This window comes from Lepus europaeus, chromosome 3 (genome assembly GCF_033115175.1).
Source record: "Lepus europaeus isolate LE1 chromosome 3, mLepTim1.pri, whole genome shotgun sequence".
NCBI lineage: Eukaryota > Metazoa > Chordata > Mammalia > Lagomorpha > Leporidae > Lepus > Lepus europaeus.
Genome location: NC_084829.1, coordinates 31,414,646 through 31,433,118, shown reverse-complemented (window position 1 = coordinate 31,433,118; position 18,473 = coordinate 31,414,646). Strand labels below are relative to the sequence as shown.

At 60.7% G+C, this 18,473-nt stretch overlaps 2 protein-coding genes across 7 annotated transcripts; both read left to right on the top strand.

The window, feature by feature from the left end:
* Nucleotides 1-243: 243 nt before the first annotated feature.
* CCHCR1 (coiled-coil alpha-helical rod protein 1) lies at nt 244-15,148 on the top strand. Of its 6 annotated transcripts, none has more exons than XM_062185789.1 (18): nt 244-352; nt 1,803-1,869; nt 1,951-2,164; nt 4,050-4,353; nt 7,278-7,441; nt 7,554-7,689; nt 7,816-7,926; nt 8,046-8,195; nt 8,717-8,827; nt 8,968-9,074; nt 12,053-12,165; nt 12,331-12,376; nt 12,528-12,676; nt 12,793-12,981; nt 13,061-13,162; nt 14,296-14,447; nt 14,536-14,710; nt 14,870-15,148. In XM_062185789.1, the coding sequence occupies exons 2-18, from the start codon at nt 1,848-1,850 to the stop codon at nt 14,980-14,982; spliced, it is 2,358 nt and encodes a 785-aa protein (XP_062041773.1). In that variant the 5' UTR covers nt 244-352; nt 1,803-1,847; the 3' UTR covers nt 14,983-15,148. The 6 variants fall into 6 exon arrangements, with proteins under 6 accessions (XP_062041773.1, XP_062041771.1, XP_062041772.1 ...); XM_062185787.1 differs by having other exon boundaries at nt 244-390; XM_062185788.1 differs by having other exon boundaries at nt 244-390; nt 1,737-1,869.
* Nucleotides 15,149-16,621: 1,473 nt separating this feature from the next.
* Nucleotides 16,622-18,098, top strand: PSORS1C2 (psoriasis susceptibility 1 candidate 2). The gene is made up of 2 exons (XM_062187399.1): nt 16,622-16,855; nt 17,428-18,098. The coding sequence occupies exons 1-2, from the start codon at nt 16,801-16,803 to the stop codon at nt 17,787-17,789; spliced, it is 417 nt and encodes a 138-aa protein (XP_062043383.1). The 5' UTR covers nt 16,622-16,800; the 3' UTR covers nt 17,790-18,098.
* The last annotated feature ends 375 nt before the right edge of the window (nt 18,099-18,473 follow it).

The following is an 18,473-nucleotide window of genomic DNA, read 5'->3' as shown; positions in this document are numbered from 1 at the left end:
CCCGGGTCCGAACTTCGCGCCCAGAGGGCCCGCCCCCCGGACCGCGCCTGATTGGCTAGTTCTGTGACCTTCTTCCGCTCCATTGGGCGGCTCGCTGGGCGGGTCCCGCGAGCTCCCGCCTTCCGCTTTTTCTGATTAGCTCAGAGGTTTTCCCGGGTTCCCGAAGTGGGGCGGAGCGGCCAAGGCGCGCAGTTGCTTAGACGCAGTAATTGGGCCCAGCTTTAGGCGCCACTGCGCCTGCGTGCACCTTTGCTCCTTTTCCTTCCTGGACAAAACGGGGTTTCAGAGCGGCCCGCCAAGCCGCCCGCCTGGCGCAGGCGTAGTCGGGGGCGGAGGCCGGGCGGGGATCGAGGTGTGGTGGGTGTGGCCGAGGGGGCGTTCTCGCGCTGGGTAAGGGGTGTTCGGGAAGAGTCGGTTGGGGGCGGGAGGGGGCTGAGACGGGGTGCTGGGGGGTGCAGGGGGTCACAGGGGAAGAAGGGTACAGGGGCTGGGTAAAGGAGCGGATGAGGTGGTCAGGACGGCCTTAGAGTTCAGGGTCCTGCAGGGTGAAGGTTGGGGGTATCGGGGCACAGGGGAGAGAGAGCAGAAATCAGGCTGGGGTGCTGGGAGACGCGAGCAGGCTGCTTGTTAGCTGGGAGATGAGGGTGAGGGTGATGGACCAGAATAATTCCTTCAGGAAAAAAGACTAGAATGCAGGAAGGGAATCCCAGGTGGGGGTGAATTCGGGGGGGAGGGTGTGAGAAAGATCTTGAAGGGCCCACTCTGCTCTAGGACCCTAGAGAGAGCAGGTCCGCAGGGATGGACGCGGAGGGCATGGGCGAGAGGGTAGTTGCAAGAAAGATCTGGCTCTTGTGCAGGGGCATCTAGGCCATCTGGACTCCCAGGCGGTCCTGGGGAGGCGTCCAGCCCTACATGTGGCCACATTCATCAGGGGCCAGGCCTTGGGCCAGCGCTCTGCTAGGAAAGGACCCGGGAGTCATGGCCTGGTGGTGTCTGGATGGGCTTCCCCAAGGCCTTGCCGAGCCGTGGCGAGAACTCTGGAGGCTGGGCTCGGGGCCTCCGCACGGTGTGCCTCCTTCCTCCTCTCAGGCCAGGAGCAGCAGGGACAGGAGAAGGGTAAAGACACTGCCCGAGTCCTAGCAGGATGATCACAGCCCAAAAGCTCCCCCTCGGCCCGTCCACCTCCTTGAATTTTCTCCGCCTCCCTCCTGGTTTCTGCCTGAGTTTGTTTTTGTTTTTTTGTTTGTTTGTTTGTTTGTTTGTTTTAAGATTTATTTATTTATTTGAAAGTCAGAGTTACACAAAGGAGAAGCACAGAGAGAGAGAGAGAGAGAGAGAGAGAGAGAGGTCTTCCATCCACTGGTTCACTTCCCAATTGGCCACAACGGTCGGAGCTGCGCCGATCCAAAGCCAGGAGTGAGGAGCTTCCTCCAGGTCTCCCAGGCGGGTGCAGGGACCCAATGACCTGGACCATCTTCTGCTGCTTTCCCAGGCCATAGCAGAGAGCTGGATTGGAAGTGGAGTAGCCAGGACTCGAACCAGTGCTCATATGGAATGCCGGAACTGCAGGTGGTGGCTTTACTCCTTAGGCCACAACGCCGGCCCCCTGCCTGAGTTTTGCATTAGGACAAGCAGGCGGTGGGGTGGGGTCTCATACTTCTTCCACAAGAGTGGGAAGAGGAGCTGAGAGACAGTGGAGCTGGCTGTAATTTAGCATTGTGCCTTTGTTATTGTAGGGGCTTTCTCTTTGGAAGGTGACCTGAAAATTGAACTGGAGTGTCCTTGTTTCTCCTCTTATCCAGGGGAGCGTAGAAGGCTGGAGACAGCATCTAGAGTCTTCACGTCACATGGAGATGTTTCAGCCCGCAGGTCAGTGGGGCAGCACAGGCGAGGGGCTGGCGGTCGCCCCCTGCTGCCTGGGAAGCTGACTGTGCTCTTGTGGTTCCTCAGGTGTCTCTGGCTTGATGCCCCCCTCCCACTTCCAAGCCCGGCCCCTTTCAACCGTGCCAAGGATGGCTCCCACCTGGGCTTCAGACATTCCCCTCGTCCAGCCCCAGGCCCATCAGGATGTGTCACAGAGGCGGATGGACACCGACAGACACCAAGTGACCCTGTGGGAGCAGGATGTGTCCGGTGACAGGCAGGAGCCGGGGCGGAGAGGCAGGTAGGGGACTGTTGCCACCTCGTTCTCAGACTCGCCTTCTCGTGGCCTCTCTTCGCTGAAACAGATTCCATGGCCTGTTACAAACCTGACTCCATAACTTGCTCGTTTTTACATGAGCAATTATTGGTACCCGCATTGCATAAATAATAAGGCAGTGTGTTAGGCCTGGGGATGGGGCAGAGAAAAATGAAGAAGAGAAATCTGGTCTTAAACTTTGTCTTTAAAAAAATATATTTATTTCTGTGCAAGGCAGAGTTACAGAGAGAGAGGCAGAGACAGAGAGACCTTCCATCCACTGATTCACTCCCCTAATGCCTGCAACACAGCCTAGGGCTGGGCCAGGCCGAAGCCAGGAGCCTGAAACTAAATCTGGGTCTCCCACATGGGTGGCAGGGGCCCACGAACTCGGGCCATCTTCCACTGCCTCCCAGGTGCATTAGCAGGGAGCTGGATTGAAAGTGGAGCAGCCAGGACTTGAACCGGTGCTCGGTGCCCGCAGCAGTGCACATGGTGGCCAGCCTTCTCCCACCCCTAACTTAAACTTGACATTGCTAAGGAATTTAAACTCCTGGAGGAGACAGACTGACCACGCATAGTTTAGAGCTCGAGGAAGAAGTACTAGAAATAGGCCTGGCGCCGTGGGTGTGGGTTTATTCTGATGGAGCGGGTACAGAAAGCCTTTTCAGAGGGCAGGAGGCTGAGGGCTGGCCCAGCAGTCTGTGAAGGTATCGTCTGTGAATGTTCTTGTTGTCTCCTGTGTGTTTTTCGCAGTTGTACCGCTTTCATTCTGCCACTCCTGTCTACCATGAGTGGGAGCACATCAAAGAGGAGGGGGTCCGAGGAAGAAGAGGGAGCAGAGACAGACCTGCTGTCTCTGTTTGACTGTCAGCTAGAGGTCTTGTGCACCTCTTAATTTCCCTAGGCTCCAGAGCACTACTCTCTATTTATTTGACAGGCAGAGTGACAGAGGGAGGGAGGGAGGGACACCGAACACCTGCTGCTTCACCTCCATAGTGGCCACAGCACTCAGGTTGGCCAGGCAGAAGCCAGGAGCCAGGAGCTCCATCCAGGTCTCCCTCACGGGTGGCAGGGGCTCCATGCACGTGGACGACTTCTGTTGCTTTTCCAGGCGCATTAGCAGGGAGCTGAGTTGGAAGCAGAACTTAAGGACTCAAACCAGTGCTCTGGTGTGGGATGCCGTTGTTGCAAGTGGTCGCTTGATGTCCTGTGCCGGTTCTGTGGTCCCAGCCTCCAGGAGGGAGCTGCCTCAGGAGTCCTGTCGCTGGGTTAAGTTTTTGTGACCCCTGTAGACCGTGCAAACCTTTTTGCAACAAAATAAACTTTTAATCCCTTTTTTTTTTCATGAACTACTTGAGGTGTTCTCATATTACTTAAAGATCTGGACCGTGTTGTTCACTAATGTGCTAACCCCTCAGGCCCTCAAACAGCAGAGCGTACCTGACCCTCGATGCCTGTAGTGCGGCCTTGCCTTGTCGGGACTGGAAGCTTCCCACCTTTCTCCCCCTGTGCTGGTCTCCCGCTTTTCCTCCTCCTCAGGTCGGAATTCAGCAGTCTCTCTCTCTCTCTCTGTGTTTTCCAGCCTCTGTGCAGAGCGAGTGACCTCATGCTATGTACACTTGCTGGTGAATACAGCCTGTGATGCCTCTCACTGGCGTTTAGGTCCCACGAGCCCAGGCTGAACCTGCTGTGCTTCGCAGGGCCCGGATGGTTGACAATGATGATGTGAACCTGGAGAGCTCAGTGCCCCAAGCTTCATCCCTCGCAGGAGCAGACTGGTCCTCTTCCTCCTCCTGTCTCTGTGTGTGCCCTCGCTACCCTCCCAGCACCAGGGATGCGTCTCACCTGTGCCAACTTATCTTTGAAGGTCCCTGGAACTGGCAGGGTCGCAGGCCCTGAGCCAGCAGGCCGAGCTCATCTCTCGGCAGCTGCAGGACCTGCGGCGGCTGGAGGAGGAGGTGCGGACGCTGCGGGAGACCTCGCTGCAGCAGAAGATGAGGCTGGAAGCGCAGGCCATGGAGCTGGAGGCGCTGGCTCGGGCAGAGAAGGCCGGCCGGGCTGAGGCCGAGGGCCTGCGGGCCGCCTTGGCCGGGGCTGAGGTCGTCCGGAAGAACCTGGAAGAGGGAAGCCAGCGGGAGCTGGAGGAGGTTCAGAGGCTGCACCAAGAGCAGGTGGGCCTGGGGCGGGAAGGGTTTGGTCTCACAGCAGGGTCACAGGGCAGTAGCTCCCTGGCAGAAGGCAGATGTCAAAGAGACCTCCATGAACCATGGAATGGTGAGGTCTTGGGTGCAGGAGAAAGACACAGGTGGCCTGGAAAGAAAATTTGAGTGTCACGGCCATACTTGGATTCCACTTTTCCCCCGCCCAGTGCTGGAAGCCCCCCTTCCTCTTCTGTAGGAAGTAACCCGCCTCCTCCCTTAACTGCAGGTGCCCAGTTCACGTGGGAGCATCGTGGGGTGGGCAGTGAGGAGGGTTATTCAGTCATTTCTCAATGCTTGGTCATCACCATCCTAGTGAGCAAACCTGAGTCCCGGCCCTCGTAGATGGAATTGATGGCCAAGTTGGGGACACGCAGGGTCCACGTTCAATGTGGTCGTTATTCATTAATCGCAGATGGAAGAAGTGCCTTGGAGGGGAGCCCTGACTTAGTCTGGGGGTGAAGGCAGGCCACCATGACGAGCCACAGATGTCACGAATGAAACCACAGAGGCACTGGAAGAGAAGGAGGGTGGGTTCCCTTACAGCTGTGGAGCAGGCAGGGCCTCTCTGCCTGTGCGTGAGTCAAGCTGCAGGCGTCTGGTGCAGGGGTCGAGCTGTCCGTGAGGACGCTGTGCCCCATACCCAGGTGCCTGGCTGCCTCTCCCTCGGACCCCTGACTTCAGCTTCCTGCTCATGCAGATGGGAGGCAGCAGGTGACGATGGCTCAAGTGGCTGCTTCCAGCCACTTGGGTGGGGGACTTGGATCGAGTCTCCGGCTACTGGCTTTGATCCCCCAGCTGTTGTGGGCATTTGGGGAATGAAGTAGCAGGTGGCAACTCTGGCTCACTTGCTCTCTCTCTCTCTCTGCCTCTCAAAGAAATAAAAAAGTAAAAATAACTATATTTTCTAAAAAATCTAGAAGTCATGAAAGCAAATGCTGATAATTGATTTTGTGGTGTTGGTGCCAGGAGTGACGCAGAGTTAGAGTGAGTGAGAAACCCGGGAAGCACACTTGCAGCGCACATCCCAGGAGGAGACCAACACCCCTCAGATACAATGTGTGCCCAGGAATCAATAGAGAAGGCACAGCCCTGTCAGAAAACAAAGGACATAGGCAGGTTGTAGGAAGTGTGAGAACAGCCTTTTGCTTCGTGAAAGAGGCGCAATAAGAAGCAGCTGATGTTTGTGTTGTTACGAGTTGGCTGGTGAAGGGGCACGTGGGGTGGCGAGGGGAGCTGGGGCACTCCGGAGGGCAGCTGTGGGGGTCCGGGATGCTGGAGGCCGAGGGGCTCGAGTACAGGAGATGAGGGGCCCTGGGTGGCACTGCAGAGCTCCCGGCATTCAGACCAGTTCAGAACTTTATGTTTTCAAAGATTTATTTATTTATAGGTTTGAAAAGCAGAGGGAGAGAGGGAGAGACGCACACAGATTGTCCATTTGTTGGTTCACTCCCTAAATGATTATAACAGCCAGGACTAGGACTAGCCAAAGCTAGGAGCCCAGAACTATGTCTGGGTCTCTCCGATGTGAGTGGCATCATCTACTGCCCACCCAGGTGCCTTTGCGGGAAGCTGGATTAGAAGCAGAGCATCTGGGGCTTGAACCAGCTCTCCATTATGGGTTGCCAGTGTCATAAGCAGCAGATTAACCACACTGCATCATAACACTGGCCCCAGAACTCCATCTTTTAAAGCAATGAGTCGAGCCAGCTCTGTGGCAGAGCGGGTAACATCGCCACCTGATATGCAAGCACCCCGTAAGGGCTGGTTTGTGTCCTGGCTGCTCCACTTCCAACCCAGCTCCCTGCTAATGACCTGGGTAAGCAGTAGAAGATGGCCTAAGTATTTGGGTCCCTGCCATCCACAGGGGAGACCCAGAGGAAGCTCTCAGTTTCTGGCTTTGGCCTGGCCCGGCCTTGGCCATTGCTGCCATCTGAGGAGTGAACCAGCTGATGAAGATTTCTCTCTCTGTTACTCTTTCAAAATAAATAAATCTTAAAGGATCAATGAGCAACCGTCAAAAGGTTTTAAGCAGGGACATAAGATGATCAGATTTGTGTTTTAGATTGAAAAGATCAGTTTTGTGACTTTTGTCCGAGAGAATGACCTTGCTACATGGAGACAGCTGGAGGGGCAGCCCGGGCAGTGGGGCGGCCACCTTTCCTTCTGCCCGGTCCATCCCGTGACTCTTTCAGGGGCTCTGGCGCCCCTACTAGGCTTGCAGAGCAGTGAGAAGGGAGGCGAGACCTCCCTCCCCGTGCTCCCTTACTCTGGCGGTGTGATGAGAGTAAGCGCGTCAGTGAGATGCTGTCCTGTGAGCAGTGCTGGGAAGGCCGGGGACAGAGCTAGGACCGAGCGTGGTGGCAGGGAGGGGTCTGCGGGCCTGCCTGAGGGGCCGGTGTCAGCCGCGGACTGCAGAGCAAGGAGGAGCCCACGTCCAGCCCCAGGCAGACCCTTGAGCTGACACAGCATGAACAGTGGGAGGGCCGTGGTGAGGGGCTCCGAGGAGTGGGCCCGGCCTGGCCACAGCCGATGACGTGGGGGCTTGGAAGTCAGTTCTGTTCTGAATGCCACTAAAGGTGCTCAAGGACTTGGTTGGGAGGTGGGTTCTGTTGTCCAGGTGGGAGGTGGTGGGCTACCTGCTGATCAGAGGCGGGGAGACATAACTGAGGACGTGATGGGGCACTGACTGGACCTGCTGATGGATTTGGGGGTGACCCACGAAAGCCAGGTGCCAAGCACGGCCTCCATTTGCTATGTGCAGCTGGGAGCGTGGCTAGTTGGTCTCTGGGGTTGCACAAAGTGGGAGTGAAGGGAGGAGGCCAAGGTGGGGGGGAGGTGTGGGAGGCCCTGATGCCGGGGAGTGGCTCCTGCTGAGTCTCTGCCTCTCGCCACAGCTGTCCTCCCTGACCCAGGCTCACCAGGAGGCCCTTTCCAGCTTGACCAAGAAGGCCGAGGGCTTGGAGAAGTCTCTGTGTAGTCTGGAGGCCAGGAGGGTAGGGGAGGCCAAGGAGCTAGCTGGGACGCAGCGGGAAGCCAAGCTGCTTCGGGAACAGCTGAGGTCAGTGGCAGCCGGGGGGTAGGGGGCAGTGGTGGTGGCCCGAGTGGGCCCACAGTTGGGGTGGGGGTGCTGCCCCCGCTGATGGCTGCCCTGTCCCCACCCCAAACCCTAGCAAGACCCAGAAAGATCTGGAGGCTCACGTGACTCTGGTTGAGAATCTACGGAAATACGTGGGGGAGCAAGTCCCTCCCGAGACCTGCAGCCAGGCCTGGGAGCCCGAGCGGCAGGAGCTTCTGGAAACCATGCAGGTGAGAGAGCGCAAGGTGGGAGGCCAGCCCTTGGAGGAGGGGCCGTCCCCAGGAGAGGAGGCCATGGGGGGCCCTCGGGCAGGCACGGAGGCCCTGCAGGGGCGGCCGCTCTCCCTCTGCCCACAGCACTTGCAGCAGGACCGGGACGGCCTGCACTCGACCGCCGAGCTGCTGCAGGTGCGCGTGCAAAGCCTCATGCACATCCTCACCCTGCAGGAGGCGGAGCTCACCAGGAAGGTACCCCCCCCCCCCACGCCCGGCCTGCCGTCCCTGTGGACTCTTCCTTTCCGCGAGTCCTCTGGCTGTGGCTGCTGGTGCAAAGAAGCCTCCTCCTCCCCCGCCCCACTCGCACGCAGGTTCAACCGTCGGATTCTCTGGAGCCCGAGTTTGCTAAGAAGTGCCAGTCCCTGCTGAACCGCTGGCGGGAGAAGGTGTTTGACCTCATGGTGCAGCTCAAGGCCCAGGAGCTGGAGCACAGGGACTCTGTGACGCAGCTGAAGGGACAGGTCACCGGGCTCTCTGTCTTCTCCCTGTGTTCCACCCCCCACGCCACCCAGCCCGTGCTCCTTGGGGAAGGGTGGCGTTTATTCACAAAGCCGAGCACCTGCCCTCTGCAGCTCGCATTCCAAGCAGCGAGTCATTAGGAAGTGTCCAGAAGTGATGTCGGCTGTAAAGAAGACAATTTAAAGAATGTGGCAGAGACCCTGGGGTGGCTCCGCCCGCAGGGAGGGTGGTCAGGAAGGGAGGGTCCCTTTGCAGCCCAGGGGCAACTGAGGGTGGATGGCCTGATCAGGTGAGGCAGGTCCTGGGTGGTGGGCCAGGGCGCTGTCTCAAGGGGTGGGCAGCCTGGAACGTGCGCCTGGAAGGAAAGCTGGACTCTGATTCTATTCCCGGGAACCCAAGCTGTTTGTCCCCAAACCTGCCTGTGTGTGCCGCTTCCGCCCCAGTGTCCCCGCTGGGGATGGCTTGGCGTGCGGGGCACAGCTGGCCCCTGATGTGCCCTGTCCAGCTCCCTCTCCTCCCCCAGGTGGCTGAGCTCCAGGAACAAGTGACAGCCCAGTGCCAGGAGCAGGCCATCCTGCAGCGCACCCTGCAGGACAGAGCCGCAGAGGTGGAGGTGGAGCGGTTGAGTGCCAAGGTCGGTGTCTGAGATGCGCAGAGGCTGGGGGGGGGGGGCAGGAGGCGGTGGATAAGGAGGCCCCCCCCCCGCTGTGGGGCTGCAGGCTGGGCCCCAGGAGGAACCCTTTCCTTTCCTGCATCCTCCCCCCCCCCCCCCAGAGCCTGAAGATGGAGCTGAGCCGGGCTCAGGAGGCCAAGCATCGGCGGCAGCAGCAGACAGCCTCGGCCGAGGAGCAGCTGAAGCTGGTGGTTGATGCTATCAGCAGGTACCTGGGGTGGCGGGGTCGGGGAGTAGTAGTTGGGTCTCCCCGGCTTCCTGGTCACCTGGCGCTTAAAGAGCCTCAGGCTGGAGGGGCTGGAAATGTGGCAGCTGGAGGACACAGGGCTGGAGGCATGGAGGCTCTTGGCCCTGCAGAAGTTGCTGTGTTGGTTGTTTCCTGGGGCACCCCCTGGGCATCCACACAGGATGGCTTGTCAGGAGCTTGTGCTGCGAGTTCAGCTGGAGAGGCAGCGCTCCCTCCCGCAGTTCAGTCTGGTAACGGCTCGCGCGCAGTACAGCACCCGGCAGGGTCTCCGTCTCCAGAACTGCTCAAGGACGGCGGGTGGACGCCACATCTTTCTCTCTTTATATATCAGCTTGCTCAGGCCTGCCCTGTTTAGTTAGGGGAAGACATAATCCATGTAACGCTACACACCTGCTGCTAGATCGCGCATCTGCAATGCATTCCCGGTCCCTTTTTTTTTTTATTTTTTTCTTAAAGATTTATTTACCCATTTGAAGGTCAGAGCTACACAGAGAGAGGAGAGGCAGAGAGAGAGAGGGAGAGAGAGAGGTCTTCCATCCTGTGGTTCATTCCCCCAATTGGCTGCAACAGTCGGAGCTATGCCAATCCGAAGCCAGGAGCCAAGAGCTTCTTCTGGATCTCCCACGTGGGTGCAGGGGCCCAAGGACTTGGACTATCTTCTACTGCTTTCCCAGGCCATAACAGAGAGCTGGATTGGAAGTGGAGCAGCTGGACTTGAACTGGTGCCCATATGGGGTGCTGGCACTGCAGGCAGCAGCCTCACCTGCTGTGCCACAGCGCCAGCCCCAGCCCGTGTCCCTCATGCCAACTTGGTAGTCGTGGCCTTGCTGAGGCTGTCATAGAGCCTTTGGAAGAGCTGCTTCGTGCTAGGAGCAGCCTCTCCTCGGGCCCCAGGCACCGGGGTCCTTGGGATGGGCGGTAGGCTGTCCGTGTGGAGCCCTTGGTGTGGCGCTGGTGTGTAGTTTGTGCTCTGACTGTCCACGGTCCTCATGGGGCTGTCCTGGATGCATCAGGGGAGTTCTGGGGGTCAGCAGGATGGGCCTTTGCAGCCATGGCCTTCTCTTGGATTCATTCCTTGGGAACCCATTGGCCTGAACAAACTGGGAGCCATTTGCAACCTGCTCCGCACCGGCCTGGGTGTGCGAGCCAGCACCCAGAGTCCGCCCACTGCAGCTGCGCCTGCCTCCAGCAGAGCAGAAAGACAGGCCGTGGGCAGGGTTTCCTGCGGTGCCCAGGGGTCAGGCAGGGTTCTCACAGAGTTCCTGCCAGAAAGCACCAACTTTGGGATGTTACCAGGTTGGCGAAATGGTCCCTAGGTTGACTCGATGGCTGTGTCAGAAGATGGATCTCAAAGTTTTTCTTAAATTTATTTTTTATTTGAAAACCAGAGAAACTGAAAGAGAGAGAGAGCGAGAGAGAGCGCGCTCTTCTGCGTACCGGTTCACTTCCCAAATGCCCACAGCAGCTGGGCTTAGCCTGGCCAAAGCCAGGAACCCAGAACTCGACGTGGGTCTCCCACGTGGGTGGCAGGGACCCAAGTACCAGAGCCGTCACCTGCTGCTGCCGCCTCCCATGAGGTGCACTGGCAGGAAGCAGAAGTTGGAAGTAAAGCCGGGACCTGAACTCATGTGCGATGCAGACGTCCCGAGAGGCGGCCATGTTGTTGACCTCTGCTCCTCACGCCCACCCCCGGAAGTGGCTTTAGAGCCACAGCAGGCGCTGGGCGCTCCCACTGTACTTGCTGTGGTCACCGCTTGTTTTTGCATCTCTGAGGAAGCTCCAGGCCTGCCCCCATTTTCCCCTTGGGCCCGCCTCCCAGGGCTCCCAGCTGAAGGCCCTCAGTTTTCATGGGCCAGCGGCTGATGCCGCTCATGGACCTGCCGTTCACTGTGTCAGGGAAACCGCACTCCTGGGCTTGTTTGAGAGCTGCGGAGCAGTGATCCAAGACCAGGTGGTGAGAAATCAACTTTAGGCCCGGCACTGTGGCATAGTGGGTAAAGCCGCCTCCTACAGTGCCGGCATCCCATATGAGCACTGGTTCGAGTCCCGGCTGCTCCACTTCTGATCCAGCTCTGTGCTTATGCCCCTGGGAAAGCAGTAGACAATGGCCCAAGTGCTTGGGCCCCTACACCCATGTGGGAGCCCCAGAAGAGGCTCCTGGCTCCTGGCTTCGGATCAGCCCTGTCCTGGCTGTTGGAGGCCATCTGGGGAGTGAACCAGTGGATGGAAGAGTTCTCCCTCTTTGTCTCTCCCTCTATTTCTGTAACTCTGCCTTTCAGATAAATAAGTAAAAGGAAGCCTCGAGTTTGCCTGAAAAGATAAGGCAGTCGTCTGAGGCCTTTTTGAGGGGGAGGGGCTCCTTAGACATGGAAGCTTCAGGCCATGTTCTTCCACCCCAGACATGGTGCGGTGTCCAGCGCCAGGAATCCCAGTCCCTGGAGACGGCCCCGCAGCCCACAGGGGAGCAAGTGGCCATCAGGCAGAGACCAGGCCCTGAGGCGTTGTTGTCATTGAGCCCTTTACAGCCGGGGCGCCCGGGGCCAGATGGGGTTCTGTGCACCTTGCTGTGTTGGTTGCAGGGTTTTTATTGGGGACACTGATTCTCAGGATCCAAATGAGAAGTTTACTCTGCATGGGTTGTGGGACCAGGAATAGCTGTGCCTTTTTAAACATTTTTTTTATAAGCAACCAGGTTGTATTTCTGTGACAGTCACTAAAAGGCTAAAGCTCCTCCCAGGTTTGGTTTTAGCAGCTGCAGCTTGGGGCATGAGGTTGGGGCACATGCGCCCCAGCTCCTGCCCCTGGCCTCTCTTGTTTCCCTCCCCTGCTTTCCCCCACCCCCACCTGTGTGACAGTGCAGGATCAGGGGAGGGGTCTGTGCAGGCCCGCAGGCCCTGTGCGGTGTGAGCGGTCAGGGTCAGTGGCCTGTGCTCCTCCAGCTCCCAGGTCTGCCTGCAGAGCACCATGGCTAAGGTGGAGCAGGCAGTGGCCCGGCTGCCAAGCCTCAGTAACCGACTCAGCTACGCTGTCCGCAAGGTCCACACTGTCCGCAGTGAGTTGAGGGTGGTGGTGGGGGAGGTGGGGGGCTCTGAGCTGCATCCTGGCCCAGCCCTCTGATCCCACGGCCACTTCCTCCTCCTGCCCCCAGCCCGCACGTGTCTGCTTCCCAGACTCCCCTTGCAAGCTCAACCTGTCGCTTTCCACCTTTTCTCTCCAGGCCTCATGGCTCGAAAACTGGCCCTTGCGCAGCTGCACCTGGAGAGGTAAAGTGTGGGCAGTGTGTGTGTGTGTGTGTGTGAGTTTGTGTGTGGCGGGGGGCTTCAGGGTGGGACCCAAGAGAACAAGGACCGGAGAACGGACCGGGGAAGGGTGGGCGCGTAGGGGTGAGGCCGCTGCTGCTCTTTCCCGGCCCAGCTGCCCCCCGCCCCAGCCCCCGCCTCAGCTGATGGAAGACGCGAGCCTTGAGCTGCAGCAGCTTCGGGAGGAACGCAACCGCCTGGACGCCGAGCTGCAGCTGAGTGCCCGTCTCATCCAGCAGGAGGTGGGCCGCGCCCGGGAGCAAGGTACACCCAGTCTTGGAGGTGCTGGGTGCCCGCAGGCATGGAGGGGGAGGAGGGAAGACTTTGGGGTGGGGATGGTGTGGGGTGCAGACGCAGAGAGCCCTCCCCCTCCCTCGCAGGGGAGGCCGAGCGGCAGCAGCTGAGCGAGGTGGCCCAGCAGCTGGAGCAGGAGCTGCAGCGCACCCAGGAGTCGCTGGCCAGCGTCGGGCTGCAGCTGGAGGCCGCACGCCAGGGCCAGCAGGAGAGCACGGAGGAGGCGGCCAGCCTGCGGCAGGAGCTGACCCAGCAGCAGGAGATCTACGGGCAAGGTGTGGGGGCGGGGCGGGCGGTGGGCGCTGCCCGAGGTGGGGCTGGGCTCGGGCCTCCTCCCGACCCCCTTCACCCCAGCTCTGCAGGAGAAGGTGGCCGAGGTGGAGACCCGGCTGCGGGAACAGCTAACGGACACGGAGCGGAGGCTGAACGCGGCCCGGAGGGAGCACGCCAAGGCCGGTGAGGTTTGCGGGGGTGGGGGTGGGGCGAGGTGGGGGAACGCGGGATGGGGGACACGTGGTCCTTCAGGAAAGAGGGCAGTGATGAGACAGAAGCTCCTGCTTTAGTGTGCAAGCAGTGAGTGACGGGGGAGTGGCACGGATTGAGTCCCCTTAGATGCGCAGCCCGAGTGCCCTCCCAGCCCTCCCCCTCAGGACGGCCACCCCCGCCCCACTTCCACAAATAGGATGTTCTGCTTTATAACCTCGAGACTGTGGCCACACTGGAAGAAAACCAACAGAAAGTGTACAAAGTCCGACATTCAGATTTCTCCTAGGGGTCTGGGAGCTGCTGGGGGGTGGGAAGGCCCGTGAGGTGGGGTGGGGTCACAGATTCACAGGGTCCTGGGACCTCCGCCCAGCCACCGCGCTCTGCGGGGAGACGCTAAGAGCCACGCAGCCAGCCGACAGCTCCCCTAGCAGAGTCCCTGAGCTGGCCTGTCCTCACCATGCCTGCCCCTCTGTGCCCCGGCTGCCTACGTCCCGCTGACCCAGCCTGCCCCTCTGTGCCCCGGCTCTCTGCGTCCCCGCTGACCCAGCCTGCCCCTCTGTGCCCCGGCTGCCTACGTCCCGCTGACCCAGCCTGCCCCTCTGTGCCCCGGCTGCCTACGTCCCGCTGACCCAGCCTGCCCCTCTGTGCCCCGGCTCTCTGCGCCCCCGCTGACCCAGCCTGCCCCTCTGTGCCCCGGCTGCCTGCGCCCCCGCTGACCCAGCCTGCCCCTCTGTGCCCCGGCTGCCTGCGCCCCCGCTGACCCAGCCTGCCCCTCTGTGCCCCGGCTCTCTGCGCCCCCGCTGACCCAGCCTGCCCCTCTGTGCCCCGGCTGCCTGCGCCCCCGCTGACCCAGCCTGCCCCTCTGTGCCCCGGCTGCCTGCGCCCCCGCTGACCCAGCCTGCCCCTCTGTGCCCCGGCTCTCTGCGCCCCCGCTGACCCAGCCTGCCCCTCTGTGCCCCGGCTGCCTGCGCCCCCGCTGACCCAGCCTGCCCCTCTGTGCCCCGGCTCTCTGCGCCCCCGCTGACCCAGCCTGCCCCTCTGTGCCCCGGCTGCCTGCGCCCCCGCTGACCCAGCCTGCCCCTCTGTGCCCCGGCTCTCTGCAGTGGTCTCCCTGCGCCAGATCCAGCACAGAGCCACCCGGGAAAAGGAGCGGAACCAGGAGCTGCGGCGCCTGCAGGATGAGGCTCGCAAGGAGGAGGGGCAGCGGCTGACGCAGCGCGTGCAGGAACTGGAGAGGGACAAGAACCTCATGCTGGTAGGGGACAGCAGGGCGCAAGGCCGGCCGGGCGGGAGAGCGGGGAGGCTGTGCCTCTGCCAGGCGGCCCCTAACCTCTCCTTCCCAGGCCACCTTGCGGCAGGAGGGTCTCCTCTCCCATTACAAGCAGCAGCGACTCTTGGCAGTTCTTCCTTCTCTACTGAACAAGGAGAAGTCAGCCGAGTGCCGGCTGCGGCCGTCGGGGTCCTCAGCGTCCACTCCTCCAGCCGCAACGTCGTCCTGCACCCGGCAATCCATAAAGGGTAAGGCGCGAAGCCAGCAGGCACCAGTAGGGGGCGCTACCGGGCCCACTCCGGCCCTCTGCGCCTGGCCCGGGGAGGCTCCCCTGGCGCAGAGCCTGCTGGCCGCGCTGCCGCCCACGCACAGCCGCCCTGAGAGCTTCTCCCTCGTGAATTTCCCAGGGTCCATCTCTGTGCTGCTAGATAACCTGCAGTGCCTGAGCGAGGCCATTACCAAGGAGGAGACCATCTGTCAGGGAGACGAGCCCCAGCCCTCCAGGTCCAGTCTGCGTTGACCAGCTAAGCGGCCGGGGAGCGAGAGGAAGCCCGCCGGGGGCCCGGACCCCTGGGAGGTGGTGGGGGAGCCCAGCCCTCCTCCCCACCCAGCCACCCAAGCCCTCCGACCCCAGCTGCCGCCAAGTGTGAACTCCCCCTGCACTGAATAAAGACGCCTACAGCAGAGCTACTGTGCGGAACTCGGGGCGTCGCCCTCCTCACAGCCCCCCACCCCCACCCCACCCCCCAGAAGCTGCCTTTTCAAAGCCCCTGTCCTAGGCGCCTTTGCAAGGTTTTGGGGAAGCTCCTGTTTTCTCTTCCTCCTTCATCTGAGCATTTGCTTAAATCTCTGGGAGATGGTGGAGGCCTGGCGTGGCAGAGGAAGCCTTCGCTCATTAGCCGAGTTCTGGGAGCCAGGGGCCCTGAGCCCACGGCACTTCCAGGGGACAGAACAGACAACTGACGGACGAGGACAACCATGTCAAACAATTAGTGCTAGGAGGAGAAAGTGAAAAACCATGGTTTGATGGAGACCGACTGTGGGGAGGAGGGAGCGCGAGATGAGAGGATGGGAGGCATCAGGAGGGGACCCTGGGCTGAGACCCCGCTGAGGAGCAGCTGTGTCCCTGTCATGGAGGCCCCGGTGGGGACAGTGGAAGGGCGCTAGGGCGAGCGGCCTAGCGCGGCTCAGATTCTGAGGTCACTCGGGAGCCCACGGAGTACTTAATAAGCAGGAAAGCAGGGACCTTACCTGACGGACTTGTTATTTACAGAGACGCTGTGGAGGGTGGGTCTTGGGGGTGGGGGAGCAATGAAGCGACCAATGGGAAGTTTGTGGGCCAGGGTGGGGCTGGCTCCACTTGCAGGTGGATGGGCTGGGGTGGAAGAGGAGAGAAACCCTTGTGAGCCCCCCAGAGGGGACAGCGGTGTCCCTTACTCTGGGGAGCAGCTGTGGAGGACACGTTACTCTCGAGCCACTTACAGACCTTAGGCAGAGAGCAAAGGTGTTGGAGGGTCTCAGGCTGACAGGTGAGCCGAAGCGGTGGAGAGAGCTGGGGCCGGCGGGGCAGGGCAGGGCCCAGGGGGCAGAGAGGAGGAAGAGGCCCTGGCCCAAGTGATGTAAGCAACTGTGGGTGGGGGAGGCCACCAGGATGTCCTCCTGTCTCCTTCCTCTTCTGCCATCACCCAGGCTGCAGTTCCCTGGGTGTCACCACCTGGGAGGCCCTGGGTGCCTGAAGAAGCCATGTGCGGAAGAGCAGCACATCAGGGTCCTGTGGGAGCCAATTCCCCGGGGAGAGTGAAGCCCCCAAGTCGTAGGGGTGGGAGGGAGGCTGGGGTCACAGCTGCCACTGTCCCAGCCGCATCCGATGCTCCAAGGGCACGTGTCCCCCTACCATCCTCACCCCCCCACACCTCCCACCCTGCCTGGGCGTCCCGCCTCCCGGCCCTGTAATTACCACGCTTCCCCACGCCGCGCTGCTCCCATTCTTTGGCTTCCAGTCGCTGCCAGGGATGCAAGGTGACCTTGGAGATGACCGTGGGTGTTGACTGGAGTGTGGGTGGAGGGGGCACCCAGGGCCTGGCCACGAGGCTGGGCCTGGGCCTGGGCCTGCAGTGGGGGAGTGGTGGGGAGGGGGATCAAACAGGGACGCCACCAGCACGTGGTCAGGTGGCCTTCCGAACAGGTTTGGCCAGTTAGGTTCTGACGATGCCTTGTGTCCCTGGGCTGGCCCCTCCCCACAGATGGGCCTCCCCCCTTCCTTCTCCCCTATAAAGCCTCTTGGGGATCCCAGCTTCCCAGACTCAGCCACCCCACCTGTGGGGGCCAGTCCAGAGTCATGATGCTCAACTGGAGGCTGCTGGGGACCCTGGTCCTTTGCCTGTTGGCTGGGGGTGAGTTGGGAACGGGCTGGGAGGGTTGGGGGTGATGGGAGGGTCCAGGTGACCCGCACTCAGCAGGGGGCACTGCTGAGGGTGAGTTGGATGCTTGCAGTGGAGGAGACCCTGGAATTCTCAGCAGGGGGCCCCAGGGATGCAAGCAGGTGCATTTTGCTGGTTTGGGTGGAGCTCCACACAGCCACTCAGAGCTTGGCTGTGTGGGGCGAGAGTCCAGCGGGGCTGCATCTGTTGGGAGTGGGAGGTGGGCTCGTTGTAGAGGCAGGGTCTGGGAGACTCAGGGGCCAGGGTGTGCAGCACTCTGGGCGCCCTACCGACTTGGGTGGGTTGTTTTTTTGGGGGGGGGTAAGCCACCTAAAATTGATCAAGTTAAGGAGTCACAGCAGGATGCAGGACGATGACTTCAGTGTTTTGCAAATGTATAGAGAATGGGTTTTGAGGTTTGTTGGTGGGGTCAGCTCAGGCCGTGTCCATCACAGACCGGCTCCGCCTTCTGGCTCTGTAGCCTGGTAAGGGTGGGTACACAGGCCTGGCCCTGACCTCTGACCTCTCCTCCCTTTATTCTACAGGCATCTCAGGCATCAGGGACCACCCCTCTCCCCAACCCACAGAGGCCGGAGAGGAGGAGAGCACCCCAACTCTGCCTCAGGGTCCCCCCATCCCTGGTGACCCCTGGCCAGGGCCACCCCCTCTCTTTGAAGACCCTCCACCTCCGGGCCCCCACCGTCCCTGGAGAGGCCTGCCTGAGACTGGGACTGCAGTCTGGCCCCCGGAGCCCCCCAGCACCGATCCCCCTCAGCCTCCCCGGCCTGATGACCCCTGGCCAGCAGGACCCCAGCCCCCAGAAAACCCCTGGCCGCCTGCCCCTGAGGTGGACCACGAACCTCAGGAGGAGCCAGACCTTGACCCGCCCCAGGAAGAGTATAGATGAGGGGGTCCCGGAGCGGCTGCTGCGCCCCTCTGTGCCCTTCTGGGTCCCCTGTAGTAGCTTGACACCCCGAGGACTTCCCTCGTTCCCTCAGATTTATTCTGAAACCGGAAGCTGTCGTTTTCGGGGCCGCCTTGAGACCCGTATTTAGCCCCGATTCCCCCTTTATCTCTGACAGCGAAGCGCACGCTCCTACCTCACCTCGGGTCCTCTCCCGCTCCAGCCTCCCTCTCCTTCCCGACCCCGGGCCGCTGGGGCCGCGCTGGCTGCACGGTGCTCTCTGCTGCCACCTAGTGGCCATCAGCTGAGAACCAAAACGGAAAAATAAAAACAGAATTTTCTTAATTCTGAATCTGCGTCTTTCCCAGTGAATATTCCAGTGCCTTTCTCACGGTCCCAAACGCAGAGATTCCTGTCTCGCCTCTACATGGTGCATAAGACGTGGGACTCATGGGGACACTGAGACCCACACTGCTGCCCCCTGGGACCCCTGTACTGCAAAACGAGAAGACAAGTTTTTCTTCAGTCGCTCTCGGTCCGAATGCTCCTGGCAGCACAGGGGAATCTCGGGGGTGTGGGGACAGGACCAGCTCCAAGGAAGTCAGTTTCCGAATTCACACCAGCTCCCTGCCAGTTATTTTATTTGCGTACCTAATTTTATTTGACAGGCAGACAGTGCTGGTTCAC